Genomic DNA, 20,389 nt, shown 5'->3' on the forward strand with positions numbered 1-20,389 from the left:
TGGTATGGACCTAACAGAAGCAGAAGATACTGAGAAGAGGCAGCAAGAACACACAGAAGAACTGTACAAAACTGATCTTCACGACTCAGATAACCAGGATAGTGCGATCATTCCTCTAGAGCCAGACAACCTGGAGTGTGAAGTCAAGTGGGCCTTAGGAAGCATCACTACGAACAAAGCTAGTGGAGGTGATGGCATTCCAGTTGAGCTGTTTCAAATCCTAAAAGGTGATGCTGTGAAAGTGTTGCACTCAGTATGCCAGCAAATTCGGAAAACTCAGTAGTGGCCACAAGACTGGAAAAGATCAGTTTTCATTTCAATCCCAAAGAAAGGCAATGCCAAAGAATGCTCAAACTACCGCACAATTGCACTCATTTCACACACTAGCAAAGTAATGCTCAAAATTCTCCAAGCCAGGCTTTAACAGTACATGAACCGTGAACTTCCAGATGTTCAAGCTGGATTTAGAAAAGGCAGAAGAACCAGAGATCAAATTACCAACATCCGTTGGATCATCAAAAAAGAGAGTTCCAAGAAAACATCTGCTTTATTGACTATACCAAAGCCTTTGACTGTATAGATCACAACAAACTGAGGAAAATCCTCCAAGAGATGGGAATACCAGACCACCTGACCTGCCTCCTGAGAAATCTGTATGCAGGTCAAGAAGAAACAGTTAGAACTGGGCATGGAGTAACAGACTGGTTCCAAATTAGGAAAGGAGTATGTCAAGGCTGTATATTGTCACTCTGCTTATTTAACTTCTATGCAGAGTACATCATGTGAAATGCCGGGCTGGATGAAGCACAAGCTGGCATCAAGATTGCCGGAAGAAATATCAATAACCTCAGATATGCAGATGACACCACCCTTATGGCAGAAAGTGAAGAGGAGCTAAAAGCCTCTTGATGAAAGTGAAAGAGGAGAGTGAAAAAGTTGACTTAAAACTCAACATTCAGAAAACTAAGATCATGACATCTGGTCCCATCACTTCATGGCAAATAGATGGGGAAACAATGGAAACAGTGTCAGACTTTATTTTTTGGGCTCCAAAATCACTGCAGATGGTGACTGCAGCCATGAAATTAAAAGACAGTTGCTCCTTGGAAGAAAAGTTATGACCAACCTAGACAGCATATTCAAAGGCAGCAACATTACTTTACCAACAAAGGTCCGTCTAGTCAAGGCTATGGTTTTTCCAGTGGTCATGTATGGATGTGAGAGTTGGACTGTGAAGAAAGCTGAGTGCCGAAGAATTGATGCTTTTGAACTGTGGTGTTGGGGAAGACTCTTGAGAGTCCCTCGGACTGCAAGGAGATCCAACCAGTCCATTCTAAAGGAGATCAGTCCTAGGTGTTCATTGGAAGGACTGGTGCTGAAGCTGAAACTCCAATACTTTGGCCACTGGAACAAAGAGCTGACTCATTGGAAAAGACTGATGCTGGGAAAGATTGAGGGCAGGAGGAGAAGGAGATGACAGAGGATGAGATGGTTGGATGGCTTCACCGACTTAAAGGACATGAGTTTGAGCAAGCTCCGGGAGTTGGTGAAGGACAGGGAGGCCTGGTGTGCTGCAGTCCATGGGGTCGCAAAGAGTCGAACACGACTGAGCGACTGAACTGAACTGAAGCCTTAGGAGGAAATAAAAAGTACAAAGCAAGAAAAGACTTTCACGTTGAGTCATGGCCCAAAGCTGGGTGGTATGACTGGGTTGGAAAGCGCTTCAGGGGCAGAACCTGATGGAGACCTTGCTGTCACTGTTTCCCCTCAGCTGACTTAACTCAGGGGTGGGAAGCAGCCGTGCGGCTCCCCTGGCCCCTGCTGGGCAGCCGTCATCACTGACGCTGCTGTGGGCCTGACGCCAGGCCTGGGAGACAGAGCAGGAAGCACGCAGGGCAGAGCCTCTGCCTTCGGGGGGAAAATAGCTAAACGTATCCTTTCAGGTACGGACACTTTGCAGGCTTGGAAGAGTGCTCTGAAATGGGTGACGCAGAGAAAGGAGGGAGGAGGAGGCGGGGGCGGGCTGGTGGAGCTTGGGTGTGCGGGCACAGCTCCGGGGAGGGGGCGTTTGAGTGGAGTGGCTCAGGGCGGGAACGGGGCAGCCGCGGGCTGGGGTGAAGGAAGGAGCTTGGGGGCTGCGGCACGCTGAGCGGGAAGAGGAGGCAGGGACGGCCGGGGGCCGGGGTGGGATCCTGGGCAAGCTGTCGTCCAGGCCAGGGATGCGGTGGCTCCGGTCAGACTGAGGGCAGTGGGCGGAGACAGGTGGGCGCGGAGAACAGCACAGCCACTGCGCGCGTGTCAAGCGCGTGTGGACCGCACACAGGCTCGGTTTCAGGCTCTGCAGGTAGAACTGTGGGCTCCATGGAAAACCCCTTCCCGTCGTCCCGGAGCTGCTGTTGTGGTGGGAGCGGTCAGTGTGGGAAGAAGGACCAGGGCTTGGTCCTGGGGAGGGTGGACACTCTCTGGGGTGGGGAGGAGTGGGTGGCGGGGGTGAGGAGCTGTGCGCTGCAGAGAGGGGGCCTTGTGGCAAGAAGACCACCTGAGCCACTCAGCTTCCCACAGGCTTGGGAGCTGCAGCCAGGACGTCTGAGATGGTACTGACTTACAATAAGACAGGGCATAAACATGAGTTTAAGCGGTGCGATGGGGTCATTAGACCCATGTATACGTGGCAGAACGATCCCTGATGTCAGATCCATTATCACCTCCATCCCCTCCCCAGATAGGACTTCTGCATGTGTCTGTGCGAGTATATATGATACAGGACTGTTCAGTGTGGTCACCAGGCTGTGCGTTCCCTCCCCCAGCCCTACTGGCGAGTTTGTATCGGGACCAACGTCTCTCCCAGCCCCTGGCTACCACCATTCTGCTCTGTTTCTATGAGTTTGGCTTTTTTTTTTTTTGATTCCTCATGTAGCTAGGAGCATAGTGTTCGTCTTTCTCTGACATTTCAATTAGCCTGAGGCCCAAGAAGAGTCGTTGCTGCACTGAGTGGCGTGGGGTGGGGGAGAGAATGGGGAATGACTCTGGTGTTCGATACAAGCAGTTCAGGGATGGGACTGCTGCTGCTGCTACTGCTAAGTCGCTTCAGTCGTGTCCGACTCTGTGTGACCCCATAGACGGCAGCCCGCCAGGCTCCCCCGTCCCTGGGATTCTCCAGGCAAGAACACTGGAGTGGGTTGCCATTTCCTTCTCCAAGGCATGGAAGTGAAAAGTGAAAGTGAAGTCGCTCAGTCGTGTCCGACTCTTTGCGACCCCACGGACTGCAGCCCATAGGCTCCCCCGTCCCTGGGATTCTCCAGGCGAGAGCACACAGGCTCCTCCGTCCATGGGATTCTCCAGACGAGAGCGCTGGAGTGGGGTGCCTGGCAGTGACCAAATAGAGAACCTTGGGGGGCAGGCTCGGGTGGGAAGGACATGAGTTATTAGTCCCCTAAGTGGAGCCAGGGAGTGGGCAGGTGGGTGCTCTCCTGCTGAGCTCAGGGCTCTGGGCCCAGGACACAGGAAGCCTGTTGCCCTGTGTGATGGCGGGGGAGGCGAGGGGGAGGCCAGCACTTGGAGGTCGGGCAAAGAGGAAGGGCGGACGGTGGGCGAGCGGGACCAGAGGGTCCTAGAGAAGGCAGCGGGGCCAGAGGACTCTGCTGGGGCCAAGTGAGATGAGGCGTGAGACTGTCCTCGGCTTTGATGGTGTCCTCAGGGGCTTTGCTGAGCCCTTTGGTGCTGTGACCAGGGAGGAAGCCCCACTGGCTGGGTTGGAGATGACCTGTTGGTGAGGATGCTAAGGGCAGAGACTCTCTAAAAGCCTCGTGTCCGGTTTGAGGGAGGGGTCCGGAGTGTTGCGCCTGTGTGCCCTCGAGCGGAGCTCCTCTGCTTCAGGAGGTGGCGGCATTGTGCCGTGAGCTGCTGTTGAGACCCGCGTGGGCGGGGCACGCACGGTGCGTCCAGAGCGCCCAGTGCAGCCTCTGTCCGCTGCGGATGTTCCCCGACGTCTGCTTTCTCCTCTGCTCCTCTGTCTGAGAGGCGACTTTTTCTCACCAGTGCAAGGGGGAAGTTGGGCCAGGTGAAGAAGTTTCCAGGTGAAGGTCCTGGCGCCTTGCCTGCCGTTCAGCCGGGGTCCCCTGCTTCCCTCTCCCTGCTCTGTCGGATTGCCCAGCTGTGGCTGTGCCCCCGCTGGGCTGCCTTCTGTTCTTGCCTTTCCGCCTCTCCTCCACTCTGAGTCTTGCCCTAGATGACCGGATTAATTCTCCAAGAAGCCGCCTTGTTGCGGCGTCTCTCTGACCCAGGAGTATTCACACAGGCCTCCTCCTGAGGTCACAGCCATGACCCCATGGGACTTATGCTCGGCCAGACTCCCTTCCTCTGCCTCCTCTCACACCGGGTCGTCCTGGCCGGCTGATTGGCGGCCCCATGACTGTATCTGGCCTTGCCTATCCTCTGGCCTCTGGCATGTTATACCCAGCTTTAAACCAGGCCCATCCCTCAGGAGCCACTGTTTGTGAGCATCCCCTTCGCGCTGCCACAGGGAGGACCATCCCTCAGGAGCCACTGTGTGTGAGTGCCCCTTGCCATTGCCATAGGGAGGACCATCCCTCAGGAGCCGCTGTGTGTGAGAGTGCCCCTTGGCGCTGCCGTAGGGAGGACCATCCCTCAGGAGCCGCTGTGTGTGAGAGTGCCCCTTGGCGCTGCCACAGGGAGGAGCATCCCTCGGGAGCCGCTGTGTGAGAGTGCCCCTTGGCACTGCCATAGGGAGGACTATCCCTCAGGAGCCGCTGTGTGTGAGAGTCCTCTTGGCGCTGCCGCAGGGAGGAGCATCCCTCTGCAGAAGCTTCAGGGCAACTCCGTCCTCCTGGCCTTCGGCTGCACTGCGTGGGCTCGGGCCGGCGGTGCACACACCGGCCCCTCCTGCTTGGCTGGCGGCTGCCTCTCGCTGCCTCAGCGCCGTCCTCACCCGCCAGCCTCCTGCGTGGCGCCCGGGTCTCCTGCAGCGCTGTGTGTGTTGGGTGCTTCGCGAGTTCACAAATTCCATCAATCAGGAAACGTCACTGTGAGAACCGTAATGGGAGGTTTGGGGATTATCAACACTTTTAAGAGAGAATAGTAACCGAGGGTTTTTTTGCTTGTGTATATCTAGAATTTTAAAAGTTAAAAACAGTTTCCAGCGTTGACGTTGGTCTACTTCTAGGAATCTATCCTCAAAAATTAGCTCTGAATATCTGCAGAGAATGTCCCCTGGAGTGTTGTTTATGATGTGGAAGAATGGAGGTAGCCTGAACATTCGCCAGTAGGACATCGGGTTAGAAAGACACGAACTCATGGTGCGTGCTTACATCTTACCATCACCGTCTCCTTCATAAAATGGTGACGTAGAAGGGTGTTGACTTGGTAACATGTTCATATGACATGAAGGAGGTATGTTTGAAAACATTATATTATTGTCCGGTTTCCTTTACCTTAAATTACAGAGAAAGGGTAATTGGCACAGTTAGTGATATGTTTTGATGTTGAGATTATTGATGATTTTGATTGTCTTCTTGCTATCACCAAACCTTTCTACAGGAAGCGTCCTTTCTCACTTAAGAAAGCACTTTAATAAAGTTGAAATTGGATGCTTCTTTTATTCATATGAAGCACAGGTTCTTATCTCACTGCTGAGTTAGCCTTTCTGTCTATATTCAGTGCTGGGGAAGAGCCCACAGCCACCTGCCGATGTCTGATGGAAGTAGGAGATGTGGGCGTGTGCTCCTGGGTCCCTCCCTTACAGGCCACGGTGCCTGTCCTCCAGTGGACACGCAGGGTGTCCTTGAGGCTGGTGTGGCAGTGGGCTGCTGTCCTTGGCTGGGGGGCTGTTTGTTCAGGCATGGGGCACTGCGCTCTGCACTGGGGGCAGGGCGTATGTGGCCGGGCACCTGCCAGCAGGCCTGGGTTGCAGCCCTGACCCTCTCCTGTGTCCCTGTGTGGCCCTGGGCTCCAGGCTGCGGTTTGCACACCGGTGAGGTGGGGTGGCATCTTCCATAGTGGTGAGTGTGCTCTGAGCCCCACCAGGCCATCCCGACCGAGAACTGGCCAGTGAGCTCCCCAGACAGTCCACCGGCGCCCTGTTCCTCTGGCAGTCGGTGGCGAGAAGGGGGCCTTACCTCTTTAACGATAATATAGGATTCCCGGAGACTGGCCGTGTGGCGGGCGGGGAACTACTTTGTGAAATGTGCTTTCCTTGTAACTGAGGCCCGTGCTGCCCTCCCCTCTTGTGTCCCTGCAGTCTGCGGGCCAGGCATCGACATCCGCAACGACTACCAGCAGCTGAAGCGCCTGGAGAACTGCACGGTGATCGAGGGCTACCTCCACATCCTGCTCATTTCCAAGGCCGAGGACTACCGCAGCTACCGCTTCCCCAAGCTCACCGTCATCACCGAGTACCTGCTGCTGTTCCGCGTGGCCGGCCTCGAGAGCCTGGGCGACCTCTTCCCCAACCTCACGGTCATCCGCGGCTGGAAGCTCTTCTACAACTACGCCCTGGTCATCTTCGAGATGACCAACCTCAAGGACATCGGGCTCTACAACCTGCGGAATATCACCCGCGGGGCCATCCGGATCGAGAAGAACGCCGACCTCTGCTACCTGTCCACGGTCGACTGGTCCCTGATCCTGGACGCCGCATCCAACAACTACATTGTGGGGAACAAGCCCCCCAAGGAATGTGGGGACCTGTGCCCGGGGACGATGGAGGAGAAGCCACTGTGTGAGAAGACGACCATCAACAATGAGTACAACTACCGCTGCTGGACCACAAACCGCTGCCAGAAAAGTAAGACGGGGCTGTGGCCTCGGCCCCCCGCCCCCCCCCCGCCCCCCCCACGCCTCTTCCGGCCAGAAAAGTAAGACGAGGCTGTGGCCTCGGTCCTCCGCCTCTTCCCTCCCGCCCCCGACCGCCACCGCCACCCCCCGCCCCCCCAACCTTGTCCGCCCTCCTCTTGTGGTGCCTGTTTCTCCCGGGTGGGTGCGGCTCTGTTGCCGTGACAGTGTGGCATCTCAGGGGGCTTCTTTTTGCATCGGGGAGCTGGTGGGTGCAGCCCGTCCCAGCTGCTATGAAAGCCGTTCCAGTGACACGCTAGAAACCATCCGCTGTACTCCTGGGCGGGAGGCTTGTGGAACTGCTTCTCTGAATTTCTGATGGGCAGGGTGACCCAGTGTGCTGGGAGGTGCCTAAGTCCCGCCAGTCAGGGGCTGTGTATGTATCATCAGCTCTTTTATCCTTTGCGTGAAAGGAGGTTTTTTGGTAACGTAGGGCTTCCTTAGCGTGAGTACACCTGGATTATCATGGAGTCAAGGAGAGGTGAAGACAGACTCACGTCCTGTGAAAGTGCTGAGCTACAGCCCATCCTTGGTCCTTAATGATGAAGTTCCAGTGCTTGCACGTCCTGGTTCCTGATGGAGCGTAGCCAGGGCGGTGCTGGCAGAGGGGCCCTGGACCGTGTCTAGGAGCCCCGGGTTCAGGCTGACCTGGCGGGTGGCTAGCTGTGCAGCAAGCTCATTTGTACACCCCAGGCTTCTGCTTCCTTTCTTGTCTACCTCTTTCTTGAAGAACTGTGCAGATCTTGTGAAACCACTTAGTGAAAGAACTTTGAAATGTGTTCACTGCTCTTGGGGGTCAGGTGGTGGTGTCTGGAAGCTTCTTGTTTGTTTGTCTGCTGTGCCTGGTTTCCTCTGAGTATAACTGAACTCTTGCCTGACTGTGATCCACGCCTTGAGCGCTGGGTTGTTGGGTGTTGCAGTGTGACTCTGGGCCTTTGTCTCCTTGCTTTTGGCAGTGTTTAGGTCTGTTGTCCAGGAGGGTTCCCCTCGCTGGCTGGAAAGCACAGTGGTACCTATAAATAGTTCAGTGGTTGGCCGGGTTAGAGCCTCAAGGAGCCCATGTACTCCAGCTGGCCACAGAGAGCCAAGAAATCCCGAATTGGTAGGCTTGCCTAACCCGTGACGTGTGTAAGATAAACAGACCAAGGCCAGACCCCACAGGTAGCGTTGTTTCAGCTTCCTGCCAGCCCAGGGCAGAAGCAGAGAAAGGAGGCTCTGACGCAGGGCATGCTTTCATGCTCCCTGTCGCTCCGTCAGCAGGCGGGTGAACACTGGTCCGGTGAGGGCGGGATTCCACGGGCTGCAACCAGGACCTTGAAGAGCTGAGGACACCATTGGACCACTTGGAGCATCCCTGTTGGCTCGGGTTGGGGAAAATACTGTGCTAAAGTCACATTTGTGATTGATTAAAACACTACCCTATCATTAGCTTACCCGCTGGTTCTGAGAAAACAACACAGAATATTTTCAAATAGTCTTAACATTTTAAAACTTTATTTTAAAGGAAAAAGTCATCTTCAAATGAGGTGTCATGTGTCGTGGAGAGATGTTGGATGTGGTATAAGGGGGGTGACCTTGGACTTGGATGTGGTATTAAGGGGTGACCTTGGACTTGGATGTGGTATTAGGGGGTGACCTTGGACTTGGGTGTGGTGTAAGGGGGTGACCTTGGACCAGCCAGCCCTTCTGGGCGGTAGTTGGCCGTGTTTAGAACACTCCATTGGGCAGCCCCATATTATTCCTTAGTGGTGATCAAATGCGTGTGCACAGCTGTTTTGAAAACTCATAAGGTCTGTACTGAAGAAGGTGTTACTTAAAAGTCGTTCTGTGGGCACTCGTTCAGTGGTTCAGGCAGGGTTTACTTAGGTCTCACTGTGGATTCTGGCCAGCTTCTTGTTGAAGCCTAGAGCAGGGGCAAGGCATGAGCTCTGGGCCCAAGTCTAGTAGCGTGACTGGACATTTACCCTTGGGCTGGCCCTTGGTTTCCTCGTCTGTGACTTGGGGCAGCCCCATGGCGTCGTCATAGAGAGAGAAAGGGGAGAGGCTCCTGAGAAAGTCCTGGGGGGCGGGCATCCGTCCGCTGCGTCTGATGCTGGCAGGCCTGCTGGCCGGACGCCCTCTTCCCCAAGGCCGCACCCTGCAGCCTTCTCCCGGCCCAGTGTCTCAGGCCTGCCCATGTTTTTCTGTGATTTCACAATGGAATATTTATTTAAAATTAACGACAGCATTCAGGGAAATTGTCTTCCCTTCAGGTTGTCCTGAAAACTCCAGGGTTGGCAGGTGTCTTGGGGATTTTCTAGTTGAATCGAAATTCTTTCCCTTTGCATAGATTCCTTTCTGACCTGCACGGTCCTGTATGGTAGCCACTAGCCACATGTGTCTTGTCCAGCACTTGAACTGGTGGCCTGTCTGAATTGAGATTTCTTTTTTTTTAAGTGTGAAATACACACTGGATTTCAGAGCATAATATGGGGGAGAAAGGTATTTCCTTAATATTTTGTGTATTGATCACGTTAAAATGATGTTTTAGATGGAGGGAGTGAAGCGTTACTATAGTTAGTTTCACCTGTTTCTTTCCAGTTTTTAATGGGGCTCCTAGAAGATTTGAAGTCACAGGTGGAGCTGGCACTCTGATACGTTCAGAGGGCGCTGCCTCAGAGCATGCCGTGGAAGGCGCTGGGTTCTGGCCTGCAGAAGTCCCCTCTCACCGCGGTGCTCCATACCTCTCTAGACAGAGCCGAGGGGTCATCCGAGGAGCCAGGTGGGGGGTGCTGAGTCCAGACAGAATAGGGGCACTGAGTCCAGCCAGAACGTCTGCCTCGGGGTCCCCGTGAGTGTGAAGATGGCCAGTTGAAAAGAGGAAGCACAGCAGCACCCCATCCTCCCCGGGGCTGGCTCCAGACGGAGGGGGGCTTCTGGAGAGACTTGTCAGGTCAAGGATGTGTGTGAGATCTTTGACAGGACGGAGAAGCACTCAATCATGGGGTGCCCATAGGCCGTTCTTCCCTGATGCTCCCCTTTACTCCCCTTCTGTAGACCCTGACTCTGCAGGGGCAGGTGGCTTCGTTGACAGCCAACCCCCCCCCCCCACCACCATTAAAGAAGCTACCATGCTGGGGCTTCCCTGCCCGCTTCCATCTTCCGATTTCCAGGGGTGGTTTTATGTTGCTGAGTTACTCACTCCTAGGAAGTGAGTGGCCTTTAAAGAGCTCGAGTGTGGATCTTCCCTGCCGTGAGTCTGTAGGTGGTGCCCCCTGAGCTGCCCACCGCTGGCCCCGCCCTCCCTGCCCGCCTGCCTCACTGGTCCTCCTCCTGCTCGCACTGCGGCCTTCTTTCTGGCTCCTCTTCTGGGTCCAGGCTCTAGCCACTGCTCTCCTTGGGCCATCTCCCCACCGTCCTCTCCCCCGGAGTATGTCGCCTGCCACTTCAGCAGCCTCCCACCTGCATCTGGCCTCCAAACCCCATCTCCAGCTCAGATCATCCCCAGTCACGTCTGGACCCCCATGGGCATCTCAGGTACAGATGTGGGGGACATCTGGAGAGAGGTGTCACGTCAAGGATGTGCGTGAGATTTTAGATGTTACAGAGAAGCACTCAGTTGTGAGGTGTCAGCGTCTGATGGGCTTCCTGGCTCCTCACCTCCAGCCCAGGGTTCTCTCTGATTCCCCTCTGCATGGGCAGTGTTCCTGTTCTCCGAGCTCCTGTGTCAGACACTTGGGTACCATGTGGATGCTTCCTTTTCCAGCTGGACACCGAGCCCTTTCCATGCGAGGTGTTTCCCCAGTCAGTCTTCCTGTGTCTCCCCTCTGCTGGCTCAGTGACACGGCCTCCCCTTGGCTGCCCTGCCTGTCCACCTCGCCCCAGTGGCCTTGCCCACACGCACGCTGACCCACAGGCTGCTCTCCCTGGAATCTGTCAAGCAGCCCACAAAGCGGGCCTTGCACCTGGCCTTGTGCCTGCGGGTCTGTGGCCCCTCTGAGCAGCTGGCTGCCCACTGCTGGAGGCCTGGGGAGCTTGGTGGACTCTGGTGGGCTCTTCCTGAGGAGGAGACGCCTGTCTGAGGTGCTGAATAGATTCTGGGCATGTCCTCCAACACCTGGCCAGCCTGGCCATCCCCCAGGGGTGAGCTTGCTCCTGCTTTGTGAGGGACGGGTTGTCAGGAAGATGCATCTTCCCCCTCGTGCAGAGAGCGGTGTGGAGTAACTGCTCAGCGAGCCAGGAGCCACGAGGATTATAAAAGGCGGACGTCTCCCGTCTCACTTTGATGGTCGTTGCTCCCCGGGGTCACCCCCACCGTGCCCTGCTCTGGTCAGAATGATCCAAGGCCAGGGATGATGGGGAAGGGTGGAGAGGGCGTGACCCATCCCGAAAGCTGAAGCCTGGCCCGAGGGTGCTGTTCTTTATCGTCCAGAGGTTGGCTGCGTGCAGGGAGGGAACAGGGTGGACTTCCTGGGGCACCTGAAGTTCTCTCCCTGCCCAGTGCAACGCCCTGACCCTGTGTGGTGTGTGCTTACCTTCTGGGTTTCTGGTATGAGATTTCAAGTGTGGTACCCACTGCCAACCAGAAAAAAAAATCTGAAAACTTACTGCTGGACTTAGTCTCCAAGTACTTTCTAAGTGGTCAGGGTGAACACCGTGAGGTCCCTGACATCACGGTGCCACCAGTGAGCGGTCCTGGGCTTTGCCAGGAGCCCCACCGGGCTGGCTTCACTGCGGTGCTGCCTTCCTGCCATCCAAAGGGCGTTGTCTGGGGACGGCGGCCCGGAGCTCGGTGTTTTTCCTACCACCTTCAGAAAAGAGAAAGCAGGGAGACAGGTTGGCGCTTTCAAGGAGAAGGCAGAAACTGGCTCCCTTCATTGACAAGTGGAACACGTTTCTCTGTCGTCTCACCAACCAGGGGCCAGGGACTTAAAATATAGACAGGTGGTGTAACAGAGAATCCTGTATTTACCCCCAAGTAGGTTCCCCTGTTTCTATGACTCTCCTCAGGAGGGTGATCCTGGAGTGAGGGGTGGACTTGTGTCCTTCTCCTTTGCTTGTGTTGCTGTGTCAGGCCCGATGGGGGAAAGTGGTGACTTATTAGTGTCTGTAAACCACCTGCTGGATTGAGGTAAGTGGGGAGAGCCCGGGTGTGTGATTATGCATTACTTCATCTTAACGGTTCTGCTGCTTCTTTTTCTCGTTTTCGTTCCATGAAGTTCTGTGTCCTGTGTTGCCGTGGCGGGCTAGGGCAGGGCCTGTGTGTGCACAGGGCTGAGGGGGGCCCTCTTGTCCAGTGGGGTCAGGGGGCAGGCTGTCTGGGGGGCTCCGGCTCGCGTGTCAGTCGCAGCCTCTCTGCCCCTGGAAGGCCCCTGCTCCGGTCAGCTGAGCCCAGTGTGGGGGTTTCTTTATTTAGAAAGGGGGTCACATGCCCCAGGCCTCCTTTCTCTGCCTTTTATAGTCACGCGTGGAGATGGCATTTCTGCTCCCTGATGGTGACCCTGTTCCCGAGATGGGGAGGCAGTTTGTGCCCCTGTGTCCCAGGGACCCTCTTAGCTGACCCCAGCTCTTAGTCCCCATGCCTTGGTGAAAGGTGTCATTCTTGGCTGGACGCCACCTAGTTAAGGTGTCACTCTCCCACGCTCCCTTCAGGAGTATTTTTTTTTTAATAGGGATCTCATCTTGGAGATGAAAAAGCTTTCAGAATATGTCTCCTAGGGTGCTTTTTGCAATTCTAGGTCTTTGGAAAATATTCTGGAGTCCCTTCCCATTTCATTAGTTAAGCCTACATATAAGACCATTCTAGTTTTTTTTTTTTACTCCTAAAAAGCCTCCTTCTTTTGTTGCGTTAATATTTCTATCTCACTTTCCATGTGTGGATGCCAGCATGACATTGCCTGCGAAAGTGGGGATGATGTGGAACGTGTGGGCCCGTGGCTAATCCTGTCCTGGACTGCGTTGCTCAACTTGAGTGCATGGGGTGGGTTAGACTTAGGTTTGGCTGGCGGTGGAGCTGGGAGCCATGACTTGGAGACAGGCCTCTCCTCCTAGCACATGGTGTGACTCTGGGACTCAGGCTATAGGAGGAGGAGTCTCTGACAGGTCTTGGGACGGAAGGCGCCCCTGACTTGGAGGAGGCGAGAGACAGCCAGGGTGTTCTGGGCACATCGTGGGCAGGAGACAGAATATCTGTCTGCAACACACAGGATATTAAACAGAATAGTCATCTGTTTATCACTGTGCCTAACTTGGGAATCTGGATTTAAGAAATGTAGAGGTCTTTTGGTGGTGCTAGTGGTAAAGACTACTCTTGCCTGGAAAATCCCATGGACGGAGGAGCCTGGTGGGCTGCAGTCCATGGGGTTGCTAAGAGTCGGACATGACTGAGTGACTTCCCTTTCACTTTTCACTTCCATACATTGAAGAAGGAAATGGCAGCCCACTCCAGTGTTCTTGCCTGGAGAATCCCAGGGACAGGGGAGCCTGGTGGGCTGCAGTCCATGGGGTCACACAGAGTCAGACACGACTGAAGCGACTTAGCAGCAGCAGCAGCAGTGGTAGAGTCCACTTGCAGATCAGAGCAGGAGACATGGGTTTGATCCCTGGGTCGGAAGATCCCCTGGAGGAGGGAATGGCAACCCAGTCCAGTGTTCTTGCCTGGAGAATCCCAGGGACGGGGGAGCCTGGTGGGCTACAGTCCATGGGGGTCGCAAAGAGTTGGACACGACTGAAGTGACTTAGCACACACACGCACAGAGGTCTTTTATGGGGAAGAAGGGAATCCCCGGTGGAAATCCAAAATCTAGACCATTCTGGGTTCTGCCGCTGGCTAACGCAGCCTGCGCTGGACGTTGTCAGGAGGGCTGGGTTTTGTGTGGGCCGACGGCCTGTCCTCTCAGTCCCTGGCCTGCAGGGGGAGGGGAGGGGGAGCCTTCTCAATCTCAGGGGAGACAGCTGGCCTCTCGGGTCAGGGAGGGATGGGGCTCCTGGGGCCTGCATGCACAGGGTAGGGTTACCATCCAGGGGAGTCGGTGCTCCCCCAGGGCCAGCGTGGTGGCTCTTCTGCCGTTCTCAGGGTGCCCTGAGCGGCCAGGCCTCACTCCTGATTTCCCAGCGTGTTTATTCATCCCTGGCAGCGTCCTGGAGGCAGCAGCTAAGCACAGCGTGCCTGCCACCCTCTACCTCACCAGTCTTTGGGCATGTTTAGGCGGCCCTGCACCTGGACGGTGTGGCTTTCCCCCTGTGGACCATCGTGGCATTTATGGTTGATATTTGCAAGAATATGTAATTTTTTACAAAACGGGGCTCAAATAAAGAAACCGCCTTCCAGCATGGACAATGGCATCGTGTGGTGGAGGTTTGAGAGCAGCCTGTGGGTTAAGCGGGCTCCGCTGCCCTGCTCTGTCCCCCCAGGTGCCGAGGCGTGGCTGCCAGGCCCCATCTCCCATGGGAAGCAGGGCTGGGCAGGTCCGAAAGCACCAGACAGGGCCCAGCACACAGTAGGTTCTTAGCAAATGGTAGCAGCTGCTGGTCTTTTTAAAAACTAAAAACTAAATGCCTAAGCTGTGTTCTGAGAGCATTTCACATTCTGAGCGTTCTGTGTCTGTTTATTGCCGCGTCTTCTGTGGTCTTTCTGCATTACTTTTTCTAGATTGCAAGAATTCAGTGATCATAAATAGCGTGGCACAGCGTAGGAGTGGGTCTCGCTAATTTAATCCAAATTGTTCAAATTCCTATGTCTGTCCAGATAAGCTGTATCTTGAGAGAACCTTCAGTGAGTACAGATGTCCGTGTGGGGAGGCGAGTAGGGGCCTATGCAGTTACAGGTGAACTGTATTTATTTGGTTATCAAACCCTGTGAACTTATTGCGTTTGCACACTGGGTGTTGGGAAGAATTAAGAATATCAACAACAAGATTCTTGTTTGATACTAACCTTAAATATTATCTTTTTAAAAAACGTGTTTTCCTCAGAGAGCAGCAAAGTGGTTCGAGTGGGGCAATTTGGGGTAAAGATAACGAGGGTGGACACTCTTGTTTGTGACAGCTTCAGCTCCCGCAGAGCCAAGGTAGCTCGCTGCGTGCCCGCTGCAGAGTGTGCCCGTTCACGCCCTTCTTGGGTGGCACTTGCTGTGTGCGTGGATGCGCGCACGTGCTTGCCCCTGGGTTCTCCCACCCGGTCCCTTCGCCTGCTTTGGCTGTTTTGTTTTGTTTTCTTTCTCTCCTCTCACCCCCCGCCCCCCGCCCCGTGTAGGAAACACACACTGGCTCCCTCTGTCCTCCCTGAGGTCTTCCTTCCGTTCGAGGGGATCAGGTGGGTGGGAAAATGCCTTGCAGGAATGCAGGCCCTCTCCCGGAAGCCTGGCTTCTGTTTCAGCTCATTATTGAACAGAAGTCGCTTTTTGGTTTTCGGCCGTGGTCACAAGCAGCCACCCGGCCCCCTTTCCTCTCTTTGTGCCGTTTTCCACGGCACCCACGTGGGATGGGAACAGAGGCAGTGTGCCTGGGGACTCTGCGTTGAGGCTGTGCAGATGGCGCGACCCTTGCAGAGCCGTCTCCTCCTTGTTTTTGCGAGCCCTAATGAAGGGGCTGGGGGAAGGTCGAGGTTTGGGGGCCGGCGCAGGGAGGCCGTGTGGCCCCGGGCCCTGAGCCGTCTTGCCCTGGAGCCCCGGGAAGCAGGGCCCAGCTGCAAGGGGCCTCCGCCTGCCCTTGGCAGCAGATCTGTGAACCCAGGCTGCCATTCTGGATTTCCGGATAGATGCAAAGGGCTTGGATGGTTTTAGCAGCTGCCGAGACCGGGTAGTTGGGCTTAGTAGTAAAAAGGGCCACCCCGCCCCAAAATGGGGAAGCATAGAGTCTGGGATACAAAAAAAAAGCAAGATGAAGGTTGCTATTATTAGAAGCACTTCCTGGACAGCCAAAGTGTTCAAATTAAGACTTTTTTTTTTAACCCCAGAAGGTATTGGGTGGTAATACGGAGACCAATGGAAACTGGTCAGATTCCCTGAGTCCAGAAAAGGCAAAGAGCTTTGTTCCTGAGGTTCCCAGTGTGATGTTTCTGTCCTGACTTCTTGACTTCTGAGTGGCCCCTTGTGCCTGGCTAAGTTGATGATATTATTCGGATCTTAGACTGCTTCTCAGGTTATAGGATGTATTTCTGTTCTCTTCTTCCGTGGACTAGAAGTGATGGGATTCTTTCGTAATACGCCAGTATTCTTTTAGAAGCATTTGTGTAACTGTGTCAGAGAAGCTCTGGAACAGGTTTTTAAGCAGAGCTGTGGGAAATGGCCCTTGAGTTCTCCTCCATTCATGAGGGAAGACGGAGCAGCCTGCCTGGGTGCAGGATGGGGGTCTCGGGCTCCCCCTCAGAAGTAACTTCACTAGTGGTCTGGGTGCACCGTCTGGGGGTACAGTTTAGGTGATGGGGTGTCATCCTCTGAGATCGCCGGGTTCCCCCCTCCAGCCCGTCCTCGGCCACCCCCTCATCCTGACTGTCCTTTCACATGCACTGTGGGAGTTGAGACTCTCAGGATCTTGATACCATCGTTGCTTATGAATAGAATTCTGAGAATGTATCATTTTTTCAGAAGAATGCTTCTTTAGATCCACAAATATTTCTTGTTTGCTAAGAAAAATATCCTTGCGAAAAGTCACTGGATGCCCGAGATGGGCGCCTAGGCGGGGGGTGAACTTTTGGGTCTGCTTCCATCGGGCAGAATTGTATTGAGAGGCGATTGATAAAACAGCCACAGCCAACTTAACAGACTGTCATTGTAAGATAAATTTGTTTTGCAGGATTAGTTTGATGTTCCGTTTTAGAGACGACAGTTCTCTGTGCCCGCTGGGCCTTCTGCCCGTTATCAGGCAGAGGGAGTGGTGAGCCTTCGGACACAGATTCAGGGAATGTCATGCTCGTGCGGTGAAGTTGGGGACTTCAGACACCCGGCTTGACTCGGTCTCATGGGAAGGTTTGGACTGTTTGGGTAAATGCAACTCTGTCTTGTTGGGCACTGTTCTAATTCACGGAGAGCCTCGGTGGTTAGAGAGGAGCCTCTGAAGGTGTGTAAGGGGGATTAGATGGGGATGGTATTCAGACCACCCCGTCCGCGAGCAGATAAAAGGTGACTGGTTTGGGTGATTGGTTTAGTGTGAGCCAGTGCAGATTCTCCTTGCAACAAGCCTGGTGCCTATTGTTTTTTTTTTTTTTAAAGTGTGAAGCTTGGACTTTCATATGCCAGCTCTTCAGCCTTCAGTCTTAAACCCTTCCACAGTTAGCAAAATAAAAGCAACCCTCTTGTCAGCATCTTCTCATCTCTGAAGCCAAGCTGGAGAGGCAGGTGGTGGGTGGTCAAAAGACAGGAAGGAGTAGGGGGCCCCCCCTGCCTCATGAGCTGATGGAATTTGCATGGAAACTGTGAACACATAAGCATCCCTGTTTATCGCAGAAAGCACTGGCCAGGTGCCGCTGCTGCCGCTTAGCTGAGCGGCCCAGCGCCAGCCCTTTCCCTGCCTGCTCCCTGGTTTCCTCATCGCTTAAACTAAGCAAGTCCAGCTCTGTTTCCCTGCTGCGCTGGAAGGTGCTGGGGACCTGGGATGGTGCTGCTGGCCCTGGACTTGGGGAAGCACTGCTAGGGCACAAGATAACATGTTCCAAGCTCGCTGCGGTGTGAAGCAGTTGCCTTCCTTTTGGGGATGGGCCCTACCCTTCCTTCGGGACAGGCCCCCAAAGTGGGCTGCGGAGGGTGGGCTACAATCAGTGGGCTCTGACGAGCTCACCGGGGGGCAGCAGATAGAGCATAGGCCAACGAACCATCTCAGTGAAAGGGTGGAAGGCAAGAAAAGCAGTTAGACAGGCATTGAGAGTAGGAAATTGAGTAGAATTTATGTTGGGCTTGTGTCTTTGATGTGACTCCTTCTGGTCTGGCTTTTGCTGTAACCAAAGTGAATTATTCACAAGTATTTTTAGAAACCCCCATCTAACGCGGTTATGTTTCACGAATTTAAGTTCATTTAAATCATTCTTTTCAGCTCAAGTAAGCTCTCCTTCTTCACCCGGAACCGGAGCAAGCTGACGGGCCTGTGAGCGTTTGCGGCTCTCGTGGCCAGCGGCTGCCGTCTCCCGTGATCCTGCCAAGGTGCCGTGTGCTCAGAAGCACTTCTGAACAGTCAGGGTGGAATCGCAGCACTTGCTGAGCAGCCTGGGAGTGGGGAACGTTCTGCTCTACGTGCTGGTCCTAGCAGCCTGGCTGTGGGGCGTGCACACAGCGAGTTCCGGCTGAGCAGACTTTGCTGTGGCCACGCTCTTCATGATGGATCCTTAACCGTCGTCTGTGGGGTTGTCACGGCTTGGCTCGAGTCTGCTCTTCCAGGACACCTCCCTGAGTCTCTCTCGTGAGGGGCTCACAGACCTGCAAGGCCCACGTGTGAGTGTGGGGTCTTTGCCCTGTTCCCGGTCAGTGACGATGCCTCTTGGAGCTCTGTCGGTGGTTTCAGAAGGCCCTGTGCACTCGACACTTGTCTCTTTCTCCAGGTCGATGATGAGCCACTGTGGGTTCCAGCTTGTTCTCTGTTTATAAATTTTGGTTCTCCAGCCTCACAGCTAGGGTCGGAGGAAGGCAAGGAGGACATGTTCTGCAGAAATCTGTCTCCCTGGTGGGCCTGACCCTGCAGAGCTTCCGTATCTGAGTGGGACGGTTCTCATGAAGACTGGGGGAGCTGGTCATGAGGAGTGGAGGTGCTCGGGACCTGCAGGCTAAGGGGTCCTCACTCTTGGTGTTGTGTCGGGGTGAGAGTGAGCCCAGTCAGAGTTTGGGGTCCTGAGTGCCAGTCTTGGTGCTAGGCCTAGTCTTGATGGGTATAGGAATTTCATTAATATAAAATGGGATTTATAACATGTTTTTAGATGACACATATGGTTTTCAGTTCAGTTGCTCAGTCGTGTCCGACTCTTTGTGACCCCACGGACTTCAGCACACCAGGCTTCCCTGTCCGTCACGAACACTCAGAGCTTGCTCAAACTCATGGCCATCAAGTCGGTGATGCCATCCAACCATCTCGTCCTCTGTTGTCCCCTTCTCCTCCTGCCTTCAATCTTTCCCAGCATCAGGGTCTTTTCCAATGAGTCAGTTCTTTACATCAGGTGGCCACAGTATTGGAATTTCAGCTTCAGCATCAGTCCTTCTAATGAATATTCAGGACTGATTTCCTCTAGGATGGACTGGTTGGATCTCCTTGCAGTCCAAGGGACTCTCAAGAGTCTTCTCCAACACCACAGTTCAAAGGCATCAATTCTTCAGCACTCGGGTTTCTTCATGGTCCAACTTTCACATCCATACATGACCACTGGAAAAACCATAGCTTTAACTAGAGGGACCTTTGTTGGCAAAGTAATGTCTCTGCTTTTTAATTTGCCATCTAGGTTTTTCATAGCTCTTCTTTCAGGGAGCAAGTGTCTTTTAATTTCATGGGTGCAGATACCATTTGCAGTGATTTTGGAGCCCAAGAAAATAAAGTCTGTCACTGTTTCCACTGTTTCCCCATCTGTTTGCCATGAAGTGATAGGACTGGATGCCTGATCTTCTAGTTGGGATGAATAAACTAAATATCAGTAGAGTTTAAGAGCAACTGAGTGAGTGTGGGGGTGTGAGGGGATGTGGACACACGAGACTTGGGGGATCCTTAACCTCTGCTGAGTCTGTTTCTCCTCCTTACCATTCTCGTTAACATAAATCCAGTCTCATTAATGAGGTGAAAGAGATTGTATTTTGTGTATCTCATTCCTGTGGTAAGGGAGAGTGGCAAAAAGGTGTGAGTTATAAGTAACATCTGATTTCGGTCCTGATGTGTCTGTGCAGGTTTTGACACTTGCTACCTGGCCAAAATTCCCCCAGTTTCCATCAGTCAGCCTGTTGTGTGCAGGTCCCATGCCAGGCAATATGAGATGCCAGAAACTTAGTATTTTATCTTGAGATAAGATAAAAGCACAGGACATTCCAGAGAGAGACGCACAGCTTATTCCATGTGACGAGATACTCCACGATTTTTGCCTGAAAAGGAGGCGAGGCAGCAAGCGCTAAGAGCTCCGAGCGGATAGAGTTCTGAATCTGGAGCTTTGTGTGGAAAGAGCGTTTGCCTCAAGTGAGGTAGAGGCCTTTCACGCAGCACGTGCCAGCGTGCTTTGCCTAGCACTGTATACACGGCCCTCAACCCGTGAACAGCTTGCATTTCAGAAGTTTGCAAGTCGTATGGAATGTGGAGGGTATCATTTCACAAAAGCAGAAGTCTGCGTGTTGGTTAAGGTGTCCGCCGGCGGTCCCGCCCCAAGCCTGTTCAGCTGAGATATCGTTTGCGTGGAATTACTGCCCACAGCTTGGTTCTCGGAAGAAGAGACCTGTTGAACTTTATCCCGGAAGGTGGTGCCTTTGCTGACCGATGGTTAAGGCAGGGGTGATGGTGGGAAGTTGGTGGTTTCCACTCTGTATCTGACTTTTAAACAATCCTCCCTGAGGGCTTAGCACTTCCCAGGTAGTCAGACCTGGGGGACAAGGCTGGATGAGCAGCGG

The 20,389-nt window shown here is 53.9% G+C and overlaps 1 protein-coding gene across 1 annotated transcript in view; it reads left to right on the forward strand.

Annotated features, from left to right (window-relative positions):
* The window catches only part of IGF1R (insulin like growth factor 1 receptor), a 298,490-nt gene that overhangs the window by 46,024 nt on the left and 232,077 nt on the right, over positions 1 to 20,389 (forward strand). Inside the window, exon 2 of the mRNA XM_069559224.1 lies at positions 6,257 to 6,802. Within this exon, the coding sequence (XP_069415325.1) occupies positions 6,257 to 6,802 (546 nt within the window). The remainder of the gene's footprint in view (positions 1 to 6,256; positions 6,803 to 20,389) is intronic.

The sequence above is a fragment of the Ovis canadensis genome, chromosome 18 (assembly GCF_042477335.2).
Source record: "Ovis canadensis isolate MfBH-ARS-UI-01 breed Bighorn chromosome 18, ARS-UI_OviCan_v2, whole genome shotgun sequence".
NCBI classification, from domain to species: Eukaryota; Metazoa; Chordata; class Mammalia; order Artiodactyla; family Bovidae; genus Ovis; species Ovis canadensis.